This window comes from Numenius arquata, chromosome 2 (genome assembly GCF_964106895.1).
Source record: "Numenius arquata chromosome 2, bNumArq3.hap1.1, whole genome shotgun sequence".
NCBI lineage: Eukaryota > Metazoa > Chordata > Aves > Charadriiformes > Scolopacidae > Numenius > Numenius arquata.
Window position 1 is genome coordinate 19,208,727 of NC_133577.1, and position 25,818 is coordinate 19,234,544.

General features: G+C 39.7%; 1 protein-coding gene across 2 annotated transcripts; it reads right to left on the reverse strand.

Moving 5' to 3' along the window:
- On the reverse strand, positions 1-25,818 carry RNASET2 (ribonuclease T2). 2 transcript variants are annotated; one of them, XM_074168612.1, is made up of 10 exons: positions 25,618-25,818; positions 21,508-21,612; positions 19,904-19,970; positions 14,239-14,294; positions 13,240-13,297; positions 12,362-12,432; positions 6,294-6,407; positions 3,938-3,983; positions 3,658-3,732; positions 1-1,105 (listed from the first exon to the last, which is right to left on the reverse strand). In XM_074168612.1, exons 2-10 carry the CDS (start codon positions 21,594-21,596, stop codon positions 914-916), a joined length of 768 nt encoding a protein of 255 aa, XP_074024713.1. In that variant the 5' UTR covers positions 21,597-21,612; positions 25,618-25,818; the 3' UTR covers positions 1-913. The 2 variants fall into 2 exon arrangements, with proteins under 2 accessions (XP_074024713.1, XP_074024714.1); XM_074168613.1 differs by lacking the exon at positions 25,618-25,818 and adding an exon at positions 24,908-25,018.

The window sequence follows — 25,818 nt, forward strand, 5'->3', positions numbered from 1 at the left end:
GATTATATGACAATCTCTTTTTTATTTAAAAGTGCAGGCACTCACACTTGTGTGGTAATGCTAAATGTTCAAATACAATGAAAAATTAAGAACATATTTCTAGGGCCTAACATTTTCCTATACTAGAAAGCTAGTTCTAAGATTGGTTATTCTTCAAGACTGCATGGAGCTACTGTAGCAAAATCAATCAAAGAATAGGTAAGGCTACAAATACAGTCTTCCTGGGGTCCTTTAGGCAGAAATGCCAAAACCTTGTGAACTTTATTTCATTCACTGAGAAGTTACGTAGAAGTTGACATCTTTGGTCCGCTGTGATCTCTGAGTGAGGAAAGGTTCAATGCCTCTGAGGATGTGGCCTCTGTTCAGCACTTCTGGAGGGGAAACTTATGCAAGGCAGTGGGCATTATGTTCGGGAAAGGACCTCCAGACAGGTCTCTAAGTTCTCTTTCTTTTCCGTATTTTCTTCTCAAGAAATTGTCATCTCATCTCAGAGAGACAAACATCCTTTCAAGACAAAGAATAGCTTAATTTCCCTGATTCACAGACAAAACCTAAAAGTGGCTAAAGTGGAAGACTTAACTGCAAATGAAACTAAGAAGTCACAGTTCTCTTCTGAACATTGATTCAAACCATAAGCAATCCAAAAAAGTCCAGGCAAAGCTGTAAATCAGATTCTGATCCCATCAATATCAGAGGCACAACTCAGTACTTCAGCCTGTGTAACTGATATTACAGTGTGGACCATTCTCCTTTAATAGCAAAACAAATGTGTTTTCCAGCAGAAATCTTCACAGCATGCCTGTGATATGGCCAGGCCTTTCTAACATTGTTAAGTCAAGACTGCCTTCCAAGGTATAATGTTTAAGAGTTTGGTTTTTGCTGGTGTTCAAAAGTTTTTTGAACTCTTAGGGCTTCATTTGTGATCTTGGACCTGTGAAGGATAATAGGTTGGGAGAGTATCACTGCAGACAGACAATTCTTCAGTTCCAAACTTCAAGTCAGCCTGCATTGGGTCATATTCACCCTTCAGCGCCGTGCAGTTTCTCAGCTGCAGTTCTTTGGTGAAACAGAATTCAATCTGACCAATTGTTTGTGCTTTTTCACCCTAGAAACAAAGGATGAGATCAGCATGATGAGGAGAAGAAAATATATCAATTCTTCAGATATATTGTCTTATCTACAGAATATAGTAGTGCTTATTTCTATATTTGCCACTTGAAAAACATGAAGTGGACAGGAATCAGAGGCATCCACTCTGAACAGCTTATAGTACTTACTTGTTTTTAAGGAGCAAGCAGACAAGGAAATGCATCCCAACAACTTATGTTGCAATTCCAACAATTTGGCGAATCTGCCCAACTAGTAAGTCACATTATGAAATGCTGTGACAGATTATCTTGTCATTTGCCAAATCTGCACGGTACACAGAAGCTGTTCACCTCAATGATGAGCTCTGGCTGAACTCTGTGAATATTGAAGGGTATGTGTGACCTGAAAGCCACCTTTCACCAACTCTTTTGTAGCAGGATGAGAACTGAGGCAAAGAAAATTCTCCAAAAAGGAGAAAAGAAACTTGGTTTTATAATAGCTTTTACTGAAAAGAATAGAGAAGCAAACTGTCAAAAGTAGCAGAAATGCCATTTTTGGACACCAAGACAGACTAGGAAGAAAAATATTGGCCATCAATAAGGCAGGCAAGCAGGCATGGAAGCCTTTCATGTGGGGAAGATGATTATAGGAAAATCCCCCAATATGCTCAGGTGTGACAAAGTACATGCGGAAAAAAATTACTTTTGAAACCATTAAGTAGGACAAAAATATATGTACAAGACAAAAGTAACCGTGGTGGGTTTTTGTTTTGTTGTTGCTTTGGTTTAGTTTGGGTTTGTTGGGTTTGGTTTTTTTTTTTTGTTTGTTTGTTTGTTTGTGTGGAGTTTTTTGTTTTGGTTTTAGGTTTTTTATTGCTGGGTGTTTTGGTTTGGTTTTATTTTTCTTAAGAAACTTAAGAACACAGCAGGTGTGTAATACATTTTAAACACTGAAGTACTCCCATAATGCACTTCAGGCATCGACAAGGCTGGAACTCTGAAAAAGGCTATCTTTAAATAACTGGGGTCTACTTTTTCCTTTCTATTACCCATTAGCTTCAGCTGTTAAGCACAGGTGACTCAAGCTGTAAACGACTTGCACATAGTTTGAGCAGTATTCTAATTGTTCTAAAAGCAATGACATAACTACAGTGAACAGAGCTAGAAACTGGGATTTGTGTTAGCTCTGTATTTCTTCAACATCAAGAGGTGGGCGAGTGTGCAACTCACATTCATCTCATATGCCTTTGCTGCTTAAAGTAACTTAAAAATACATTAAAAAAATATTGTAACCTAGAATTCTTTTTCATGTGAAGAAACATCTGAGTATAAAAACCTCAGAGCACTACTAAAGCAAATGAGCTCACAACACACAAGCTACTGAACTCCAACAGCAACTATATTTTGACAAGTTTTCACAAAATTGTTGTCTGTGTATGGGCAATAATTCTGCCAAGTGTTTTGTAGTAAACTACTTTTATCAAGCTGAGATAATACGGAACAACTTATAAGAGGGAAAGCCATCTTGCAGGCTTATTTTTTTTGCTTTTCCATAAAAGCAGAGTAACCTAGCTGAAAAAGTTAAAAAAAGGCTATGCAGCCTTAGCTATGTAATTATTCAAAATACTATTTTGTTCCTTCAAAGGTATTTTTGGTTCAGATATGGTGATCTGTATTTTACATTACAGCACACTGTCTCTGTGTATCCCATTCCCCACTGCATTGTGATCCACAGTACAATCGTTGGGAAGGAAAAATACAAAGAAATGGAAATTTTAGAGACCATTGGCTTGAAAGGAAAGACTGTGGTCATCCTGGACCACAGTGATGCTCAAAATGCCTTTTTGTACGTTTGTGCTTTTGAGAACAACCTCAGAGACAAGCCTCTGAGCTGCTTAGTTGCTGAAGGATTCTGTCCATTGAGTAACTTCTTCATGCAGAACGTGAGCCATGCCCAGTGAAGGGGAGACTGCTGTTGACAGGAAGCACCCTTGTCAAGGCCGATAGTCACTGGCTCCATTCAGCTCACTCTGGTTCTAGTAATTTGCTATATTGCAATTAAGCTTTAGCAGGAGGAGTGGAAAGTATTCAGCTACAGCAATACAGCATGGTCACTGCAGCATTCATGCAGAAGATGCAGGTTCAAATCTTTTAAGACAAAGAAACCTTTAAAAACCAGTGCCCCCACTTTCTGGTTAAGTATACTAACAGCAAAGTTACTAGGTAAAGGATGGACACTTCCTCAACTAACAATATTTCTGTGTTAAGAAAAGGCTGTGGCAACAGTAACATAAGCTGAACTCAGTGGTGCCACAGTATGTAAGCAATGTTTTTACGAACTCAACTCCAAGAATCAAGCAATATCTAATCTGCAAAGGGCTGTACACACAAGCAACACCCAGACCTAAGTTTCACCATGCTAAAGATTTTTCACTGTATTTTCGCTTTTGTTTTTTGATAAAAAGTGCACTTTCTTTTTTTTTTTTTTTTTTTAAAAAAAGTTGTTAGTCTTTTGTTTGTTTTTCGGTTTTAGGATGTTTAGGGACTGTGTGCGTGTTGGGGTTTTTACCTCTTCTGGAGGAAGACACTGGATCTTTGGTGTTACACCATAAAATCTTGTAAGAGCCTCCTTTATGGCAGTCATCTGAAAAATTAAAACCTTATATAAATAAATGTCATTAGCACATCTTCCGACAGCTCCCACACTTGTTAAGTTCACAAAAACTTTTAGATATAGCACAACCTTGAAGAACTATGCAATTCAAAAAAGATCACTTATTCTTTAAAAATTACTTGACTCCTGCTGAGTGCATGCACATGATTTTGTTTCATAAAAGAATGACTCTTACCTGGTAATAGGAACTGCTTGGCTTTATCCCAGCTTTCAGGAGACAACTGAAACAAAGATAAAAAACATTTCTCCATGGTTCCTGTATGCAAACGTAACTTCATAATCATTACGTAAACAACTAATCTTAATGAGAACTTGGCAAGCATTACAGCAATGGGGAGCAATGGAAACTGGCCTTCCATGCTCTGTGAGGCCCAGGAAAGGCTCCCCTTTTCTGAAAGACCACTTCTCATGCAACTCAGCAAGGTCAGGAAGAACCATCTCCCCCACCTTAACGTGAGGAGCTGGGAGAGTTGAGCCTTCAGACACAACTAGGGGAAAGGGCAACATTACTGATATTTGCTGAACCTTCAGAACGCTCTGTTGAATGCCAAGTAGGGCATGCAGTTTAAACTGCCTCCTTTCCCCTGCCTTGATCTACACGCCCTGTGCTCCAGACACCAGGAGGGGATGGAACCAGTCTTGTGAGGCTGCTCTAGGCACCCTCATGTTCTAACACAGGGTGGGCTTGCTGGGGTTGGACATGCATTAACACACCGGGAGAGGGACATGGTGTGGGGATCCAGATTGAGGTCAACATCAGGGCAGAAACATTTCCTAATGAATTTGTTTTTGAAGAGGAAAGGTTGTTCACATAACAGAAACAAGGTAACTCTCAAGAGACTCTAGCTTATATACACCCCTTCCTTTAGATTCAGTCCTGAGGGAGGTCTGCAATTCCAAGTCAACAACAAGACTCGGGACCCAACGGGTGCCAAGTCTCTAAGTCCCAGCTTCTTCCGTAAGGAGTGGGAATGTTCAGCACCTCGCAGAATTTAATCTGTGAGTGCTGATAATGTTCAACCCTTCCAAGGTCAGGTTCTGCACGGGGATTTAACCCAGTTGCCTAAAGGTCTAGCTGTTTGTTGTAGTCATTTGACGCTGAATGTAAGAGAGGCAAATAAAATAGATGATGTTCTGGCATTCTTACAGGAGCCTGCATGATGTCCTCTTTTTAATAATTTCCTTTTTGGAAACAATCTTTCACTCACACTATTTTTTCTCATTCAAGTATAAACGAAGTACAATGAGAACATTAACAGTCTTCATTCTTTTCAGTAAAGATTAATTTAATTATGTTCATTTTTACAATGGAGAATATGCTCGAGCAATTAATTTCAACATGTTTCAGTCTCTATTCTTTTTCAATGTTACACATGCTGACGCAGAGTCACATAATTGGTCACTGTGCCATCTGTAAAATGTTTTAGTCACACCATCACAGCTACTTAGGTAATTGGCTTATCAAACATTATTAATTTTAACACTACATATGACATGCTCTTATGCACTGTGTCTAGAAAAATCTGATTAAGTTTTATAAGACACCTACAAAAAATAGGAGGGGGGGGTGGGAGAAAGACATATTTCCTTCGTGCATACACAAAGTCAACGAAACTTTGTTAGGAGATTGCCTGGACAAGACACTGACAGAACATGAATGGGATTTTTTAATTTATTTATTTTTAACGTATGTTTCTAGATACAAAAGAACTTATTTCCTCTCTAAGATGCTGTCATCTTATACAGACAGACGATTCCCAGTCAAGAAACCCGAGTCAAACATTCTCCCACCCATACCAAGCACTGATCAGGAAAGGACTCTGACCTTCTGGCATCCACCTGCAGCCAGAATGTACGCACACAGTTCTTGGAACAAGCCGCAATATTCCCATCAAGATTTTGCATCTGGAATGGCCAGTGCTTTGATACCATGATGAGAAATCATGGTATCCATGGTAACCATGGTAAAGCATGAGCCCCTGGGACAAAGCAAGAGTGTCACATTAGGGTTGTTTGAAAGGACAGCAGAGAGCTGCCTGCAGCAACTGAACACTGCCCTTTGGGTCACCTTCTCTTGCTGTTACCTCTCACCCTTTTCCCAGGATGTTCTGCACAATTTTGCATGCAGCTTGTCCTTTCCTCTGAGCAGAGCACTGTCTTATCTAAAAAACAAGTGTTTGAGCTTCAGTATAACTCAGAAGTTTGGGGGCTTCTGTCACTTGATTTAGAACCTCATTGGCACCATAGCTTTTGGTAGTGAAATATAGCTGACACTGCTTCTTAAAATTTACAGGCTCACATTGTATAAAATGATGCCGCCAAGAACACTGCTGGCTTACCAGACTTTGAAGTGACCAGAGAGGTGCTTCTCAGAGTAAACAACCCTTCCTCTGAACTCCAGTACTAAAAATAACTTATGCTAATACTCATTGACCCTCCGCCATCGGATTTTTAGCCTTTTTTTAGGCTAGATTTGAAACTTTTAGAAATTGTTTGAAATAAGAGACAGATCACCGAGTTCATTTATGTACCTGTTAAGATCAACGTGCTTGTAGAGTTCTAAGGCTTTACCAAAGTATTTCTTCTGAGAATTAAGGACCTGAAGCGTGGCTGCACAAGTACCATGTTTATCCCACTCATGTTTCCTGCAGGAGGAAAGGAAAATTTAAGTTTTAGAAAACATTATTTGCAGATATATGTGCTGAACAAGCTAGCCAATATACTTAAATCAAGTATCTGAAAGGCTACATATGTGAAGTAGGACACTGCACTCAAAAACTACTGCACATGCAAAAAGCAAAACCAAGAAAGATCACTCTCCCACCATTTCAGTTACAGCAACATCTACATATTTTTTTAGTAGAATTATTTACCAAGAGATTTTGGACCTATCAGGAGAGTAAGGAAGAAGCCCAAGAAGTGCCTCATTACGGTTTGTAACAACAGACTAAGAAAAAAATCTTTCAGACAATAAGTCATGTTAAAATATATAAATGAGTTGGCATTAACATTGGCAGCTGCAAGAGATTTCAAATTAATGAAAGAGCTGTAAAAAATTAGAAATTGTATAAATAAAAAATGTAGAAAATTAGTATTTTTAAGCTTTGTGTAAGTTTTAGTGGAGTCTTTTATGTTAAATATACTTTCAAAGCACTAAAAATTTTTCAGAAGAGACTAATCCTTATTTTGGGTAGAACAGTGAAACTACACAAGTTGCAAAGACAAGACTCTTGCCTCAACTTTCACTTTGGCCTGTGGCAGTACTTTCATAGGCCTGCTCAAGCCTTGTTTCTGTTCCACCATCAAGTCTTCTAATACCAAGGAACAGAGTGCAAAGGAAAACAATCCTGCAATTTTATGTCAGACAAACTCAAATGGGACAAAAAACGGGGCAAAGCTCAAAATATATTTCTAATCGGTTCTAAAGTATATTGAAAGACTAAACAATATAATCTTTAATAAGACCACCTGTGGTTTTGGGTGGGTTGTGTCTTTTTTTCTTCTTTTCAAATTTTCATGGGCTACTTGCATTAAATAGGTATCAATTCAGCAGATGTACACAAAAAGTTATCACAAATTCGTGCCACCACCACAGCATTCCCTGACGTTATGATGCCTTTAATATCTCATAGAAAAGCAGAGAAGCACAAGGACAACTATTATTCACTTTAAAGCCTGCCTTTGAATAGTCCATTCATATTAAAAACTTCAGATTTTATTTACAGAATTAAAACACTTTAAAAGAAATTGTGTTTGTATCTAGAGAAATTCGTACACTACTTCTGAACAGAGAACTGTGTGCCAGAGAACAGTGCCACAAGCAACTGTGGCATCAAGAGACTTGAGGCAGGGGACAAGATGCATTACTAGAAGGTTTTTCGCAATATATTACAGAATCACAGAATATTTTTGGTTGGATGGGACCTTTGAGATCATCGAGTCCAACCAACAACAAAACCAAAAAAAACAAAAAAAAAAAAACCCAGAACACCAAACACCAAAACCAAACCAAAACAAACGCCCACAACCACACACCACCCCACCCCCAAACAGACACAAACCAACAATCTCAGGCACTAGAGCATGCCCTGAAGTGCCATGTCTACACGTTTCTTAAATACCTCCAGGGATGGCGACTCCATAGCTAAATATTCTCAAATTTAGCCTTGTAGAGAGTTCTCATCTTGGCAAAAACTCTCGACTACATGTCAAGTGAATTGTTTACTTGCTGGAGGAGTCCACTTTACATGGGCCAAAGAGCAGATTTCATGATAAGGGATTTGAAATTACTGATGAGAAAAGAGACCACAGTTTTGAAGAAAATGGAGGCTCTTTTAGGGATAAATTTAGCAAGACATATTAAACATTTAGCTTGGACTAGAAGCAGACAATAGTCAAATCCAAAGTGCTACTGGAACAGCAGTAAGCTGGAGGCAAGGCTTTGTATGTAGGATGACAATTTTTCTTCAGCGAATATATGCATACATGTGGGTAAAACTAACAGTAAAGTCTTGTGCCTGTCTTTTGAAGGCTTTCAGTAGCACTTGAATTTCAGTGTCCTCCTGTTTCCAGAAAGAAAGCAGAAATAAAGGGCCAAATATCTGATGGTGCTCAAGACACGTATCATTGCTAACATGGATCTGCTATTGGGAGTGCTTTTAGTCCAGTCTGCACTAATCACAGAGCCCAGGCAATGGAGCTGTGGGGATGCCAAGTGAAAACACAGAGTTACCCACAGTCAGTGCCCATGCAGCATCAGCTGCAGCAAGCCAAGAATACACCGGGCCCAAGCATTTTAATCAGTCTTGTGAGCTTCCAGAATGGAGAGCTCTTTTAGAGACACTACAAAACAATTACTGAAACTTTAAGATGACACTCCTGACAGCGTTATTTGGCAGCACAGACATGTAAAAAAAAAAAAAAGTCCAGGTACAGCTAATTCTGACCATTCAGCACAGGCATATGAAGTTTCACCTTCACCTGTTCCATTTAAATGCGAACTGAAGCAGCTAGGAAATGAAGGACCTGCAGGTGCCAGACAATAACATAAAGCAATTTGTTTATGAAATCAAAAGAATTAATGTCTCAGTGTTATTCACTGAGACACATTAACCTTCACCTAGACCACGGTAAGACAAAGTCATTTACTTGAGCCTCAGCTCACAGCTGGGAGGCATGTGAACACAAAACATAGCTGCCTGTATTCATGAAGGCCATCCATCCTTCTGAACCTCTCGTACCCACGAGGAGGCAGTAGCCAGCTGTCAAGAACTTTGCTGAACGTTTTTTCCTCCTTGGAGGACACGAGTATTTTGGCAGGCACAGAGGAGTGGTGCTTACAGAACTAGACTGGGCCCCACTATATAACTTGCCCTTTCTCCACCATTTTCTCTATGGTGCCACTAAAAATAAATGCCACCTCAAAGCTAAGTCCTACAAACGAAGTCTTAGGGGGCTGTGGAAATGCAAAGGAATGAAATTGGCACAACTCAGCAGTATGGGAAAGAAACAACCTCAAAGAGATTTTGCTTCATGTTAAGTACAACAAGGACAGAGTTCCCCCAAGCACAAAGTCACACAGATGTGTGCGACAAAGTCAGGAGCATATCAGGTGGGTCCAAGGATTAGAGAGACCACCCAGCTTGAGGACAGGTATTTAAGAAACGTGTAGACATGGCACTTCAGGGCATGCTCTAGTGCCCAAGATTGTTGGTTTGTGTCTGTTTGGGGGTGGGGTGTGGTTTTTTGTTTTGGTTTGGTTTTGGTGTTCTGGGATTATTTTTTTTTTGGTGGTGGTGGTGGTTGTTTTGTTGGAGTTTTTTTTGTTGGTTTTTTTGTTTGTTTGTTTTTTTGGTGGTTGGACTCGATCTCAAAGGTCCCATCCAACCAAAAATATTCTGGGATTCTGTGACTAGCTCATCGTTAGGATAGGAACAAAGAAGGTCTGTAAAGCACAGCTGCAAGTGATACCCACAAAATATAGAAGGTTAGGGATACAGAAAAAGGAATCAGTGTTTAGGTATCATGCATATAGACTGATCCTGAAGGGAATTCTCTTCATCTAGAAATTTTTATTAGGTCCAAAAAATGAACTACTATAAAAGGGATGGTTTCAGTTAATAAATTTTGAGATACAAAGTACAAATGCCCCTTTGTTCTGTATTAAGGCATTCTATCCTGTCCAATTCAAACTCTCGAGAAGCGATTATCGTTCTTAAGGTGAACAGAGATGTGCCATTACCTTTACAGAAACACCCGCAGCCATCCTAAAATTGCCAGGAAGATTCCTTACCTCCCCTTTTAAGGCAGGGCGACAGTTCGAGGTAAAGCCAGGAAGAAACATAGTACACAATTACAGCAGTTGTGAAAAAGCCCTGATGTGATACGCTAAGATACACAATACCTATCTTGCTTGTCACTGCTCACGCTCTTTACCCAATTAAGATGCTTTTAGTCTACTACAATGAAAATTGCAAATAGCCACTTTTACTTTCAGATTCTTTCTGCTGTATTGGGACCTTAACATTATAGAGATTTTTTTTTTTTTTTAATTTTGAAGTAAATACAGTATTTTAACTGAAATGAGATGTACAACAGGATCTTACTGGCTTTCAGTTGGCTTAAAAGCTTGCATTTACAAAATCTGCAATTTGAGCTGCCAATTACAGTGCACTTGTCACTTTACTGAAAGGGATTGAATCCTCACTGAAAGGATTAGAAGAGGAGGCTGAGGGGGGACCTCATTGCCCTCTACAACTACCTGAAAGGAGGTTGTAGTGAGGTGGGTGTTGGCCTCTTCTCCCAAGTGAATAATGGCAGGACCAGAGGAAAAGGTCTGAAGTTGCGGCAGGGGAGGTTTAGATTAGATAAGAGTGGTCAGGCACTGGAACAGCCTGCCCAGGGAGGTGGTGGAGTCGCCATCCCTGGAGGCATTTAAGAAACGTGTAGACATGGCACTTCAGGGCATGCTTTAGTGCCCGAGATTGTTGGTTTCTGTCTGTTTGTGGGTGGGGTGGTGTGTGGTTGTCGGCATTTGTTTTGTTTTGGTTTTGGTGTTTGGTGTTTTGGGATTTTATTTTTTTTTGTTTTGTTGTTGGTTGGACTCGATCTCAAAGGTCCCATCCAACCAAAAATATTCTGTGATTCTCTGTCAATCAAAATATTAGTTACAGTGTTATAACCTGACCTTTGTATTGCTTTAATGGTATTTCTGATTATATTTCCAGGTATTGAAATAAGTGCTATTTGCTAGCCTTGAACTGAAAAGGAAAAGTTTTTGATTTTATCTGTTCATACCCGCTGCCTACCAAAATCTCTCTGTTAGGAAAATAAGGACTGGTATGCACCCGTCTTTATGAACAGGCATGTGGTCAAGGCATGGCAGGTGACAAGATTTAAGACACATTTTTCTTACTCTTGTTCCAGGACGAGTTTAAGGTGGCATAAACCTGTGCCACCACAGAAAGAAGCAATCATGCTCTCCCTGGCGCAGTGCAACAGGGGAGTGGAGGGCAGAAAAAGTGACACCATCACTTTTGACAGTTACAAGTTTAAGTTGCCATAAAGACACTCGTGAAACCAGTTTAAGGCTCCGAGGACAACTGCCTTCTGTAAAGCAAGGACAAGACTACAAGAGATGTATGTTCCTTTCAAAGCTTTTTCCTACTGACACATGGAGGAAACAGACATGCAATCCGAAGGAAAAACTTATAGGCAGTTGTAGTTGAGACGACTTTAAACGCTACTGCCTCTAGCTCTGTGCTCTGCTTCTTATCTGATGCCACCGCTTTCACTATAGATCTGGAAGAACAAATTGCATATCCATATCTTGGCCAACACAGCTCATGGCTCAGCAAATTAACTTGAATGGTCACTGATGCTAGTTTAAAATAATCACATCAAACTGAAGCCTGTGCAAACTCAAATAGCACCCGTACCACTCTTTGGTCCAAGTGTCCTATTACTCAGGGACAAAGAGAAACATGGGGAAGAAGGAAATCAGTACTGTTGTCAGGAGAGATCAAAATCTCCTTCTCTTTTCCCATGAGCCAAGCAGGTCTATCTCCGAATAAATTCCCAGATCTGATCTTAGGCTGCTAGGAAAGCGAGTAAAAAGTGAGAATTCTGTAGAGAAGTGGCTAGGATGATCCAAAGCATCCTATTTTCCTATTTCCTCCTCAGTGAGGAAGCCCAAAAGGACAGGTCTCTCAAAGCCAGCAACACAGTGAAGCTAGCTAGGAAAAGAGGCCTGGAATCCGCTCTTGCAGCTAGCTGTGACATCCCAGGAGTGCTACTGCTACTCACATTTAATGTGTCAACAGCTGCTGCTTCTCCTCCCTAGGGGTGAAGGGAGGAAACACATTCTCTCTCACCAAGTTTCATTTCTCCAAAAGCTCTGCCATAGCCCTGTCTTCAACAGCTGCATTTTGGAGGTGCTCTGACAAGAAAACAGATTTATTTTGTAAATGAGACACACTCCTTTTGTTGGCCTCGTGGACACTGCTTCTCATGCACAACGTCTCACCTGAAGAATTACCAACAGACAGATTTTTTTAATAAAATAATGTCCAAAATACTTTTTAGATTTTTTTGTACTCACCAGAACTGGGTGCGATTCAGAGATGAATGAAGCACATCAGGCCAATACTGTCTCATGTCTGACAGAAGATCCTAAAAATATTACAATTCATAAATGCACTTGCAGTGTTGAAAAGCTATTTCTTACACAATCTACATACATTGATGCATTTTCTAAAACTGAAGTCTCATCTTTCAACATCCCCAACTGAAACATTTACTTGAAAAAAAGAAAATTTCTATTTCCCCAATATTCTGAAAATGCTGTTGGAGGTAACAGCTAGGTGCAACTACCTAAATATCTGAATATACTAATATCAACAAAGTGCCTCAAAGCAAAACTTTCCTTCAGCTTTTTTTTGCAGCTTTTCACATTTGTTGGCGCAAGCCTCCTATCCCCAGCTTACAACACATCTGAATAAAATATGGATTTTTTTTTTTTTTAATTAAAAAAAGAATAAAAAAGGACTAATTCCCTGAGAGGAAACACACAGAAAAATGTACTCTGAATTCTTAATTTCTGTGTTGTCTTTGCAATAGAAAATAGAAGAACGAACATGGACTGACTGTAACCTCTTTTTTGCAGATACTTTTTGCCATTGATCCACTGCCTATGTTCTCCAGATTATTATTATTACTTTGAAGGAGGGTGTGGCTGAGCAAGGCAAATTGCATGTCTACAAAATCAAGCAGGAACAGCTGCTACTGATCACAAGCACTGCAACTTCAACTAGCAGCACCAGAAGCACCTAATGAAATTTCTGGAGTCCTTCAAAGAACACACCTCTGAGCAAACATTGTGATTGATGTGTTACAAGCTACAGATTTTGCATATAGGATATGCAAAAGTAATTGTACTCGGCTCTGCTTGGTACAACTGTTTTTGTCTTAAATAAATACCTTAATCTCAGTGACATTGAAATGCCACGTCCTATTGCACTCTTCAGCTTTGTCAGGCCTAGGGAAGCAAAGGAAAAGTGAGAAAAAGATGTCTCCTAACTCACTAATGGTAACTAATAGCATTTATTCTATACTGGTAGCCTGAATTTTAAATATGCAAGATTAAAGCTAGAGATTTTATTTAAAAACACAAGTGACCCATCAACAACGTATTTTAGAAGTAAAAATTCAAGACGTTAATTATGGCCAAAACATTTCCCATGCAGAGGCTGTTCATCAGGCTCTCCAGCCCCTCTCACTCTGTGTGAAAGACATACAGGGGGATTAAATGATACACAAAGGTCTTGCACATGATGTCACTAATGACATTGACCTCCTCAACCACTGCACCAAGTGATGATTCTGCAAGTATCACCGAGACACTAACTGGAAATCTAGACACAAAGCTGTTCACCTTTCCAGGACACACAGCTTAAACTCCTGTACTGCATTTTTTCCCTGTATTTGTCAGGAAAACCTTTGAATTGCAGCTACTGGCACCAATTCCAGTGAGTTGATTCCTCTGAAGCAAATTAGTTTTTCCTGTACTTTTGCAATATTTGTGCTAAGTTAAGGTACTTAAAACCACAAGCAGTCACAAGACATTAACAAATTCTCCATACTCAGAAAGTGAGGTAAAAAAAAAAAAAAGAGAGGGGGAAACTATACTTCCCTTTCTGTTTGAGAACATCACTGATCTTACAAGGAGATGTATAAATACAATGCTCATGTGGCAAGAGGATTTCAGGAGCTCAGTGAGTCATGAGACACAGAAGTGTGTTTCAGTTTTATATCAAACCATAGGGTTTTGATTTCCAACAAAATAATGACTTTTGTTTCAAGGAATAATAAAAACAGATAGACAAAGCCCTCAAAAAAAAATAAAAAAGCACTAAACATCCTGGTACAAAACTTGATTTTTCCTTTCCAGGCTAAAATAAAAACACTCTGTGATCATACCACAGTCCGTGGATTGTCCAGTACTCTGGAGGGTCTTGACAATCATTAGCACTCATCTGTGGAAAACAAAAATACAGAATATTTTTTATATGTGTCCAAGAATAATGGTGCAGAGGAAAAATATAAAAGTTCAGCCACTGGTGGTCCAAGGCTCTAGTGAGACATGAGAACTTTTGCTCGCCCAATCAGGAACTGGTGAACTCCAGTAACTTGAAGCTGTCATGGATCACGTGCCTCTTGGCACACACCAACTGGCATTAAAATTTTGAAGCAGATCAAGTGAGCATCAGGGGACATCCTGAACAGGCAATGTAAAAAGACAACAAAGGACAGGTTCTGAGGTTATAGAAAATAGCATGATCCATGCTAAATGTATAGAGCTAAATATGCATTTATTGTATGCCAGGTGGCAACTCTGTATTTTTCTCATCATCAGATCTTTTCAAGGAGTGCAGAACTATTAAAATGAAAAACATCAACATACACTGTAATATTGGACAACCATGCAACCACCTTTAAGCACCCAGAAGTAGTTCTGCTGTTGATTTAAAAGGGAAAAATACAAAGAAGAGATGAAATATGTTGCTTATTCCAAGTAAAATGGTTAGAATATACATTTTAAATATTTTGACTTGAGGGACAAGAAAATGAAGAGGAAAGACTATATAGGTTCCTACAAAAAAAAAGCACGCAGTCAAAACTTTTGATAATGCAAGAGAAATAGCCTACACATTAATTATTGTTCAGACCAGAGTACATGAACAAAACTGAACAAAACTGGAAAAATCCATCTTCACACATCACAGAATACCATTACTGTATTTCCCCTGATTATTCTGCTTTATTATGGCTCTTTTTAGTAAACACTTTTTGCCATTAAATAACAACCTCCTCAGACTTTTTCTCTATAATAATAGCTTTCCTTTTTGGCTCTGCATCCTGCCTTAATTATGTGATACCAGAGCAAAAGCAGAGCGTAGTGAAGAGCAGAGAGAGGCCTGTAATCTTACTAATTGCTTTCTACATGCCACAGGCCAGTGGCAGCAAAACTGCAAGCTCTGCAAGACTTTCTTGTTCTGTGCCCACTTCCTTCCTCTCCTCTCTTGCCACCAATAATAGAAGCAATTAAACCCAGCAACAGCTTTTTTTCCTGAAAGGAATGCTGTCAACAAACACACACTGCAAATGCCTAAACAATATTGTTCCTGTCATGACACAAGCTTTATGGAGCGGAAAGAGTTCAGCCATCCAGCCCCAAATACAGCACATTAATAGCCAGCAGCTAATGCATCACCCCCTGAAAAACAACAAAACAACCTGCCAGCAAACCAGCTTGCTCAACCAAGGGCGGCAACAAGAACAGTGCCATTGTACTCCTTATCCAATCTTCAACTGCAGCTCTCAGACATGCTAAAGGAAAGCATTTTAAATTTGAAACCAGTTCTCCCCTATCACGGCACTAACCTTATTAGCAGTTTCTTCTACACAATTTCGTCAGGCTCTCGGTGTTATACTCTTGCTGGCAGAACTGTGAGGCCAACGCAATCTACAACGCATTAGTTCATGCTTTGCATACTTTGGCCAGCTTCATTCATCCTCCTTTTTAATTCTAGCCACTGTATTTTTCTGATGTTCATTTTAAATCAATATCATAAAACGAGCAAACGTTACTCTGAGAATCTGGGTACACCTGCTACTTCTGCAAAAACTTTTTGTGCACTTTCCTGTTTATCTTACACTGATTCTGAAGGATTAATTCAAGCTCAAGCAACCACTGACTTGAAACAGTTACAAATGTGTATTTTCAAGTAAGCAGTAGACCCCAGAAAGCCTTCGATATCTAGATTAATTTGAAAAAGGAACATTGCTTTCTCCCATTTTTAAGCAAACTGATAATCAAACCAATCCAAATTAACCACACATGGTCTAGAACACCAGAAAAAGTGCCACGGCACCCATCATGCTGAGAGGGAATGCTGCAGCAGAGAGATCATCCTGTTTGTGACAACAAGACATCAGCCAAGCTGCGGCTGCCAGAAGCTTGGGGCTCCCTTCACCTCTGACATGCTGAAGAGTGAAAAACCATCAAGCTGTCACAGAAGCGTTACCTGAGGAGCTGCCCAAGTTACAAATCCCTTGGTATAGCATCATGTACACAGCAGAGGGTAGTGTTACTGGATCACATACAGATACTCCGAGTTTAAATAAAAAGCCAGCTCCTGGGAAGAGAAACATGTAATCCTGCTCTCCCTTTCAACCACCCTGTTTAAGTGGGCCATCTGTTTAATTAAGATCAATTTTAAGTGTTATTTTGTAATGAAACATCACAACTACTACAAAGAAAAAATCTTTGGTTTTGAAACTGTGGAGAGAGTTCACCTCTTCAATTCCTCTCCCCCAAATAGTCTGCAATTATCCCCCGTCCTCACCCCCTGGGATAAAACCAAGCAATGAATGAACCACACTTAGAAGGTTGCTGAAAAAATTTGGGAGGAGGGAAATAAAACAGATTTACTCCTTGCTGAACACCTCTCCAGCATGAGCTGATAAGCTAAAAACTTTCATGTGTTTATCCTTACAGAAGATAAAGACCCACAAAAAGATCTAAACCAGACCTTATTAACAGAGAAGCTCAAGGCACCGATTAAGAGTTATTTTATGAGTTACACTGGCATTTAGGAAAAAACTTCCTTTTGTTCCAAAAAACTATCTGGCAAGAGCTGGACTCACTTTGACATACCTGGCTTTTGATCTAATGCTAGGTCATAATAGTGTACTACTGTCACCTTAGTCACTTTCGTTCTTTTTATATAGCGCGACTACTTCTATTTTTACCAAAGAAAAAAAGTTTCTATTCTTCCTTTAAGCCTTTGCTATAACATTATTGCCAAATCTGAAATTAGTAAAACCTTTTATCTCATATAAAAAGAAAATAATAATTCATCTGCTGCTTAACACAACATTCACATTTGAATTCACACTGTCCTTTTCACCAGCCTATTCTGTTGTGCTTTGATTCTTTCATTTGACCAGCACACGTGCAGTAAAAGGCAGATCTCCGCAGGGTTTAGTACCCATTTCTTCATCTTTCCCTTGCTCAACAGAGGAGGAACTAAATAGCCACAAACTTGATTGGATTTTCCCCATTTCACAAGGAAACACCCACAGAAGATTTTATCTTTTTGCAATCTCCGAGATGCAAATGTGCAATAATATTTCTTTTTTTAAGTTCTTGAATTTAAGGTCCTCACATCTCCATAAAGAGGAAGGGGGAAAGTCCCTCTTCTTGCCCTTGAGTTGCTCCTATTTCTTCTACCCAACAGGATTCACGTTAATTTGTGACCAGAAAGTGACATAAATCAGCCACATGAAAGTCAATAAATTGCACCATAAAAGAACATTAAATTCATAATCACTTGAGGTCTGTGAATTTAGCTTGGGTATCTTTGTAGAAGACAGTCTACATGGTACTGAAATTTCTAAACACTCAATGAGGAAGAACACCTCTCTTCCTCCTTAACCCTCTCACTGCAGCAGTCAGTAGTTGAGTCCTGGGGTTATTATTGCTTCCATGAAACTCACTATTTTAGTAGGTTAGTTTAGAAGATATGATTACAAACCACTTAGTTTCCACTACATTTTTAAACAGGCCTTTCAGGCCTTCAAAAGCCTGAAAAACTTTTTGAACACGGATGTGCAAAAAACATGTAGGAATTAAGATTTTGGTCATCCACACACGTATTAAAAACACAGTACGCAGCGAGATAGTCTATAATCAGGTTCCTTTACATAGGAAGCATAAGCTAGTAAGTACTTGCATAAGGTAGCATCTCAAAGGTTTTTTACATAAATGATATAATGAGTTTTTCAGTTTCCTTCACCCAGCTATTTTTCTTTTCAACATTATGTCAACAGCTTTAAACTGAAGAATGACATGAAAAACATTTCCTCCCTGAAATAACATAGCGATCATATATAAAAAAACACTGAACATGCAGGAGAACCTACATACTTTAAAAAAGCCCACAGCTGAATTTGGGAACTCCTCTTACATTAATGTCAACAAAAATAAAGCTGTTACAGGAGTACAGCTGAGATTGTTTCTTCATATGACTCTGTGATGTGAAACCAGGCAAAAGGTCACTTCATATAATTTTAACTTCACTTTTTCTTCACTCCTTTGGAATGGTTCTGTCGCCCTCTCACTACAGAAGATCATAAAGAATCAACAAAGTGCAAGAAAGCCTACGTTTTCTGATGTTTAATATCTTTAATTATTCATTACAATTTCATTCTAAGTTTATAAAGGTTATTTGTCAATTCACCAATAGCACTATCCTGGAATTAAGAGTAATAGCCAGCATGAACGTACAGTGGAAAAACCAGTTGGTAGGGTTTTTTTTGTTTGTTTGGTTTGTGGGGTTGTTTTTTTTTATTTTTTTATTTTTTGTAATTGTTTGCATCTCATTCACGTAAGTAAGGGTTTGCACTGCTACCGGCTCTGAACACCCATTTGTGCCAGGTGCTATAAACACCTGAACACCAACATCTCTGCTTGGAGTCAGTAACGGTGATGTTTACTCAACAGGAAATTAGACACAAATTGCATCAAATCTGCCCTTATTCTCCCTCAAAAGCAGGCAAACAAACAAGAAACATAACAGCAGACACTCTTTGGTCTCAGTTAGTCAAGAACATATGAGTTTTGCTATTGATACTCCCCCTTCCACATTTAACTAATACAAAGTACATCTACTTTTGCTCAGAAACTTAGGCAGTATGTGAATTTGGCTGCTACTGCCTTTATACGTATTTCCAGAAATAGGAATGAGAAATTAAGAAGTACCTAAAGCACAAAAAAAAAGAGAGACTAATACGGTAATAAATAAACCTAAGTCTCCCAGAATTGGAATCTTTTTGGCTTCAGAGACATTTCCCCAAACTGCTGAAGCTCCTCTATTATTCACAGGATTCTCCATCCATGTGTCAGTACATCTGATCACATCTTCCATTTTGAAGCATAGCATATTTTTAACCGTATGAGAAAAGGCCTTCAAGTATTTCCAGTATAGAAAAACATTCTACTTATCAGACGGTAGCAGGTATTTAATAGAAAAAGGGACATAATTAGTATACCTCTTAGCTGTGCTTTTGACAGACATATGTGGAAGGTTGGGCTCATTTTTGGTTCCTACCCCTCAAATACAGAAATACTCAGAGACACCTTCCATAACAGCTTCATAGCTGTCTTTTCCCTGACTGAATCCGTTTTTGATGACTTATTAAAACGCTGGAGCCAACATTACAAAGCTAAAACTTGTGCAGCAGGCAGTTCAAGTACACATCTGCTGTCTTCAATCAGACAAGGCAAGCAAATCTCCTTGCAGAGTCTGGTGAAAGTCTAGGATTAAGTTTACAACTAACAAAACATCAAAAAATATGTAACAAGTGATTAAGTCTAAGTGTACAGTATGTCCTATATTGACTACCATATCTGTTAACGTACCACAATCCTGTCTTGTTTACTACTGCTCTGGAGTGCAGGGGAAGTAGCAAAAGTTGCACCAAGATCAGGGAATAAGCAAGATGCTGATGGGCTTTGTTAATTCTGTTTTCAAACATTTATTGTCCAAGGCTACCTTCGTCAGGATAAAAGAAGTCTCACCTTACATACAGTCACTGGCCAGTGATGAGCAAGATACAGCTTTTTCCAGGTATGAGGGTGGTTGCCCCTGGAGAGAGACAGACAAATCTATTTTTCCTCAAGGATTTTAAAAAGAGCAATGCCTTCAGCCAGCAGCACAACGCTTACTAATATAACTCATTCATTTTAGAGCTGGTTGCTGTTTATAGCTTCTGTTGCAATATTTGAGAACTCCAAACAAACACAGCAAGGCCAAACTGAAAAATCACATAGAAACAACGCGTTTAGAAACCTGCTAATACCCCTCCATTGTTAAACAAATTCCACTCCTGGCATCGTATCTCCATATGTTTTCCATTTCTTAAATATGGAAGAAACATGTTGTTCTGTTTTATATTTAGCAGAGTACTTACTTTTACAACAATAATTTAAAAAAAAAATAATCTTTGTTTAGGGTGTTTAGAATCTTCTACTTCTTGATGGGTATATTGACTGAAAAGAAAGCATACAACATCCTTGGAACTGCAACTACTCTTTTAAAAAAGAAAGACTACAAACTAGCACGAGCAATTTAATTGACCCTGCAGGAGATGCAATTTGATCTTGCAAATGTCTCCAACCCTTTAGACGAAAAAAAAAAAATCAGAATAAAAAGTAAAAACCATAAAAATCAGAAATGCTGATTTTATCATTTTATAGACATTTAATTTAAATACTACATTTTTAAATGCTTATTATAAATTGATTATTTATTAAATTTTTAAAAATTAAACAAATTGTGCCACAGTTTTAAGGTTACCCAAGGAAGAACTAAAGAAGGAATATCCCATATTTTACAAAAGTGCTTGTGTTTCAAAGCTTTAGAATAGAGATCTGTAACTCAGAGGCATCAGTACTGTCTTATTCCCATGCAAAAGGTGGGGGGCGGGGGGGGGAAGCTTAAAAACTTTGTTCAAAAGTGCTGGAAGCCTGTATCATGTCTCTGCCACTTCTAGAGAGGCACTTTTCTAACAGTTTGGCGCAGAGATATTCTGGATAAACTGTAGATTATTCTGGATAAAGTAGATAAAAAAACCTGTTGCTTCAGCCACTACAGCAGATATATTTAGCTATTAAGCAACCACACTAAGTGATTAAATAGAACAGCAAGTGGGAAACTCAACAAAAACAGAATTGTAAATTGTTCAAACTGACAGCACTATGTGCAGTACTGTCAAAATAAATTTTTATTCTCTGGAAGCTAATAGCCACATGTCCTTCATTAGTGCTCGCCAGAGGTTATATTAAAAAAAATGTATGAGAAAGATAATTTTTCTCAGCCTGAGGAAGTAGGGATGCTCCCATGTTACACCCCTTCTCAATTTTTCCTCTAGTTTTGCTAGTTTGCAATGGCCACATTTCCTCTTAAGCATTCACATGTATCTGCATTTTTTAAATAATTTTGCAGAAATGCTCTGGAACAAATCAGGCGTAGCCACGGTGTGGATGCCCCGTTTTACCAGTCACCTAAGGGAAGAATAACACATCAAAAATAGCACACAATAAAATAAGAGAATTTACACTCATTAGAAGTTAAACTATTCTGCTCTGCACTGTCAGAGATTTCTTTTTAAAGCGTAACTTACCTTTGAGTGAACTTATCTGAAGTACACCAACAACATAATGCCATAGAAAACCAAACCAGAATCCAATAGTCCAGCTTTGCCGGCTTCATTTTGTTAATCAAATAGCTGTAAAAAGGTGTTAAAAGGAGAAATCTGTTACTTATCCAATGCACTAAATTGCAAGTGTCAAAATGCAGAAAATCACAACTATCTCAGAAACAGCAGGTAATATCAACTCTAGACTAGATTTATAACCATGGGTAAAATGAGGATCTCTGTCAAGGCTATGCCCAATTCCCCAGCTTGTACACTAATTTTAATAAACTAATAGCATCAAGGATGAGATCATGGTTTCCTTTTTTTTGTTTACTTCCACACAGTCCCAAATAGAGCCACTTTCCAATAAACAGAGATACGTAAATCTTCTAAGGAACCATTCTTTATGTAATATAACACTCTACCTCTGGTCAGCCAAAGTGATTCATTAAAGAAACTTTGAACTTAACACTGAATATTCACGTTGGATTGAACAAGACTGATGCTAGAAGCTCATTGGAAGTTAAGTATGATATGCAAGGATGAAATTCTCTCTAAATGCCGGTTGACTACAGAACCAATGTTAAAAAAATTGCTGCTAAAACCAAATTAGTTTCTGTTCTTGTTACAATCCTGAGACAGCCTCTACAAAACCATGCACGACCTGCCTACTACCTCATGAACCCTAGAAATCAGGGGAGGGAAAAAACCCAAATCAACTTAACTTTCACTTGACACAGGCCAAAAAACCCCAGCTGCCTACTGTATCCGCCAGTCATTCACAGCTTTTCAAATGCTACCTCCTAGATGCCAGAAATAGATGTACATGCATGTATTTACATGCCATTATTAACGCTTCACCAAACTTACTTTCCAACCTTTCATTTTGAGAAGCCTAGAAAAAGGTGCTACAAGACACGGTCTGTAACCCATGTGCCCCTTCTAAGTTGCTCGCTACACAAGTCACATCCATTTTGCTACGAAGGTTTTAAAATTAATCCTTTCTTGTAACAGTCAAAGCCTGTTTTGACACCAGTAAAGACATTGCCGTTTCAGCCATTAAGGTTAACCTTCAGAAATTCAGTGTAATCCTGGTCCACGGCTCATTATAAACAAGAGTCCCTCTTCCCCCCATCACGCCGTGGCTCTGGACCAACCTGCACCCCCCTACCCACCCAGAAGCCCTACCCTGCCGTTCTACAAACTCCGTGGCAGAGCTGACGCATGCAGTAGGTGGCCTCACGGCTTGCAAAAGGCATCGAGATTTCAAAACTGGTGAGGGGTTTGGGCAACAACTGTTAACAGTTAACCAGCAAGATTTAGCACAAGGTTTTGCTAAGTTGTGAAGAAATGAAACCAAGATATTCATCTATTTCATGTTAATGTCTCTCTAATTCATAATGGATATTATTATCAAGGTAAATGGTGTGGCCTAATAGAAGATATTACTAGATAAATATTAGTTGGGAAGCGTTCATTTTCTGATCTAGTTTCTTTAAAAAGGCCTGAAGGATTTTCACTCACCATGCTAGACGAGCATGACAAAATTCAAATAATTTGTGAAGTATGTTACTTGTATACAAAAGCAGTTGATAACATAGAACTAATCTTTCTCAAAAGCTGAAGTAAGACATACACCTTGTATTAAAGAAATTGACACATTCACATAATGTACTAAAAAACAGCAAATAAGTAATTAACTACCAGGTATCCACTCTCCCCAAGAGTCCTGCATTTGAAGTGATCTCAAGTCTCATCAATTGAACGGTAGGAATTAATGATGCAAGATTCAGCCTTATAGACCTATTTATGATTTCATCTACTGTTATTTTCAACCTATAACCAACCAAGACTTTATTTTTCTGCATGATAAACTATCTACCCAAGATAAAATACAGAGAGATGCAAGGGATCTTCATGTAAGATTCTGCCCTACCTATAAAAAGCACATTTCCTCAGAGAGCAGAAAGTACCACTTAACAGACAATTAATGTCACACGCCATCACAGAAAAAGGCTGCACTGTACAAGGGTGTGGAAAAAACATCTTAAGGAAGTAAATTATGGAAGAAAATTAAGCCCGCAAGTGTGATGGCATTTCTTTTGCAGACTGGTATGACTTAAGATGGCAGGCACAAAGAAACTTTTTTTCCAGTGGCTAAGTTACAAAAAAAGTACAAAGGCAGTTATCTCCCTTTCTCATTAGTAAGTTTGATCAATTAATGACCAGAAACAGAGGGAGTCTTCAAAAAATGCTGCTATCGGAGCAATGGAATGTGCTGGTTTATTCTGCATATTGCTGTGCACCCTGGAACTGGAACATATGGACACAAGAGACAGCAAGCAGATCTGAAAGACCCAGATCTTTAACTTTTACAGAACAAATTACATTTTTTCCACTGATAAACAATACATAAACTCTCTCTAAGGTTTTAGCTTAGAAGCCAATATTGTAGGTATCGTGACAGACCAAGTGATTTTTTCAAACTGACCTTTTATTCATCTGGACATCGATGGTGGGAGGTGAAAAGTGCATCAATCTCACCTGAAAAGCACCCCAAATGATGCACAGCTGAGGAAATATACATCCAAATTAAAATTGTATTAACAACTAAGACATATGAAGCGTGTCTGTGTTAGTAACCAAGTCAGGACAAGGTGCTTTCAGCTATGTTAGCATCGTTCAGTGCTGGTATCACTGACCTGCACTGACCTGCCCAGGCTTGTCAAGGACTAGGGATAATAAATAGTGAAAAATAGTGATGAAACCTTAACAATATATCATCTTGAGGTGGCTGCCAACATAGCATATGCTTCTTTTGGACACTAGCAATTAGTTACCTGTATTCTGTTCTCATAATTTTTTTTTTTTTTTTTTTTTTTCTGTTAACAACTAGCCTACCTAATAAACCCCACATTTTCATATAAGACTTCCTGGTTTACACTCTAGTTCAGGCATATAGACTTAGAGAACAGACTGCAGAAGAGCATTTAAGCATTAGGGAGAGGACTCCCATGCCTAACAGCATAGCACACAGCTAAGTGTCAGCAACAACGGCCAGAGAGAAGAATTTGTGCAGCTAGCCTGACATCAAAACCACAAAAACTAACACCCAAAGTTTTGGTACCATGTCAAACAAGGCTGCGCACACCACCTCTGCCACAACGAGTTAGGCAGCGGAGTTACAAAACTGTGCATTAGAAGCATTTAAATTTATAACAACTCACTTCGCTCCAGCAACTCTTACCTCCACAGCCCCGCTCCCAGCTAACCATCCATCCCAAGCCGAGCGCTGGCCCAAGTAACTACAAAAAGCGCTTTAAAGATTTTCAGCAGCAATACTCACGTCCACTGACACAGCAAGTTTTTAGCAGAACTTTCTCACTCCTTCTCCCAATACAAAGCAGAACTTGCGCAGCAGCAGCTTCAGGGCCAGCCCGGCAGGAGCGTGGTGCTTCCTGGGGAAGCCCTGAAGAAGGCGGCACCTTGCTATCCTCACCACAAACTAACACGCTGCTGTACTTTCAGCACAGTGTTGTAAGATTTAGCTTCCTGACACCATAAAGCGCCTACTCCAGATAAACAATCATCACGTTTTGTTAAAAAGGAGTTTTTGTAAGTTGTAAAGAATGCAAAGAACGCAAAGCAGGATTCCTGCGAGCGACAGGAGGATGCCAAAGCCGATGACAAGTGTACAAAGGAGAACTATAAACAGGGTTTTTCCCAACTCTGGGAAATGCCGCAATTTGTTTGCCCGACTTTCGATTTGCTTCGCAGGGAATTCAAGGCGTGGGAAGTGACTCCTGAAGGCGACTTGAGCCCTCACCAGTCCTGCAAACCCCACCCAACTCCGTGGGGGTCTGTAATCTCACTGGAGGCCGCAGCCGAAACACCGGACAGGGGAGTACCTGGGCCCGGCCGCTGCCTGCCCCCTGCGCGCCCGCCGCCATGGCAGCGCGGCCGCAGGCGGGTCAAGGGGCGGCAGACCGGAGCAGAGGCTTTCGCACCCGACCCTCGCTGCCTCGCACCCGGGACCTCACCTGGCCTCAGCCCGCCGCTGCCTGGCCCTACCCGGGACCCGCCGGCCCGCCCTACCTTCCGCCCGCTCCTCCGGCCCAGCTCCGCGGCCCGGGCCTCTCCCTGGGGCCGGGCGCAGCACCGCGCAGGCGGGCGGTCCCGGCAGGGCTGACCTCGCACAGCCGTCGCCTCGGAACGGGCTGCGGGCGGGACAAGCGGACAGACAGACGGACGGATAGAACAGCACCGTGACCCGGCCACGGGGCAGGTCGCTCTCCC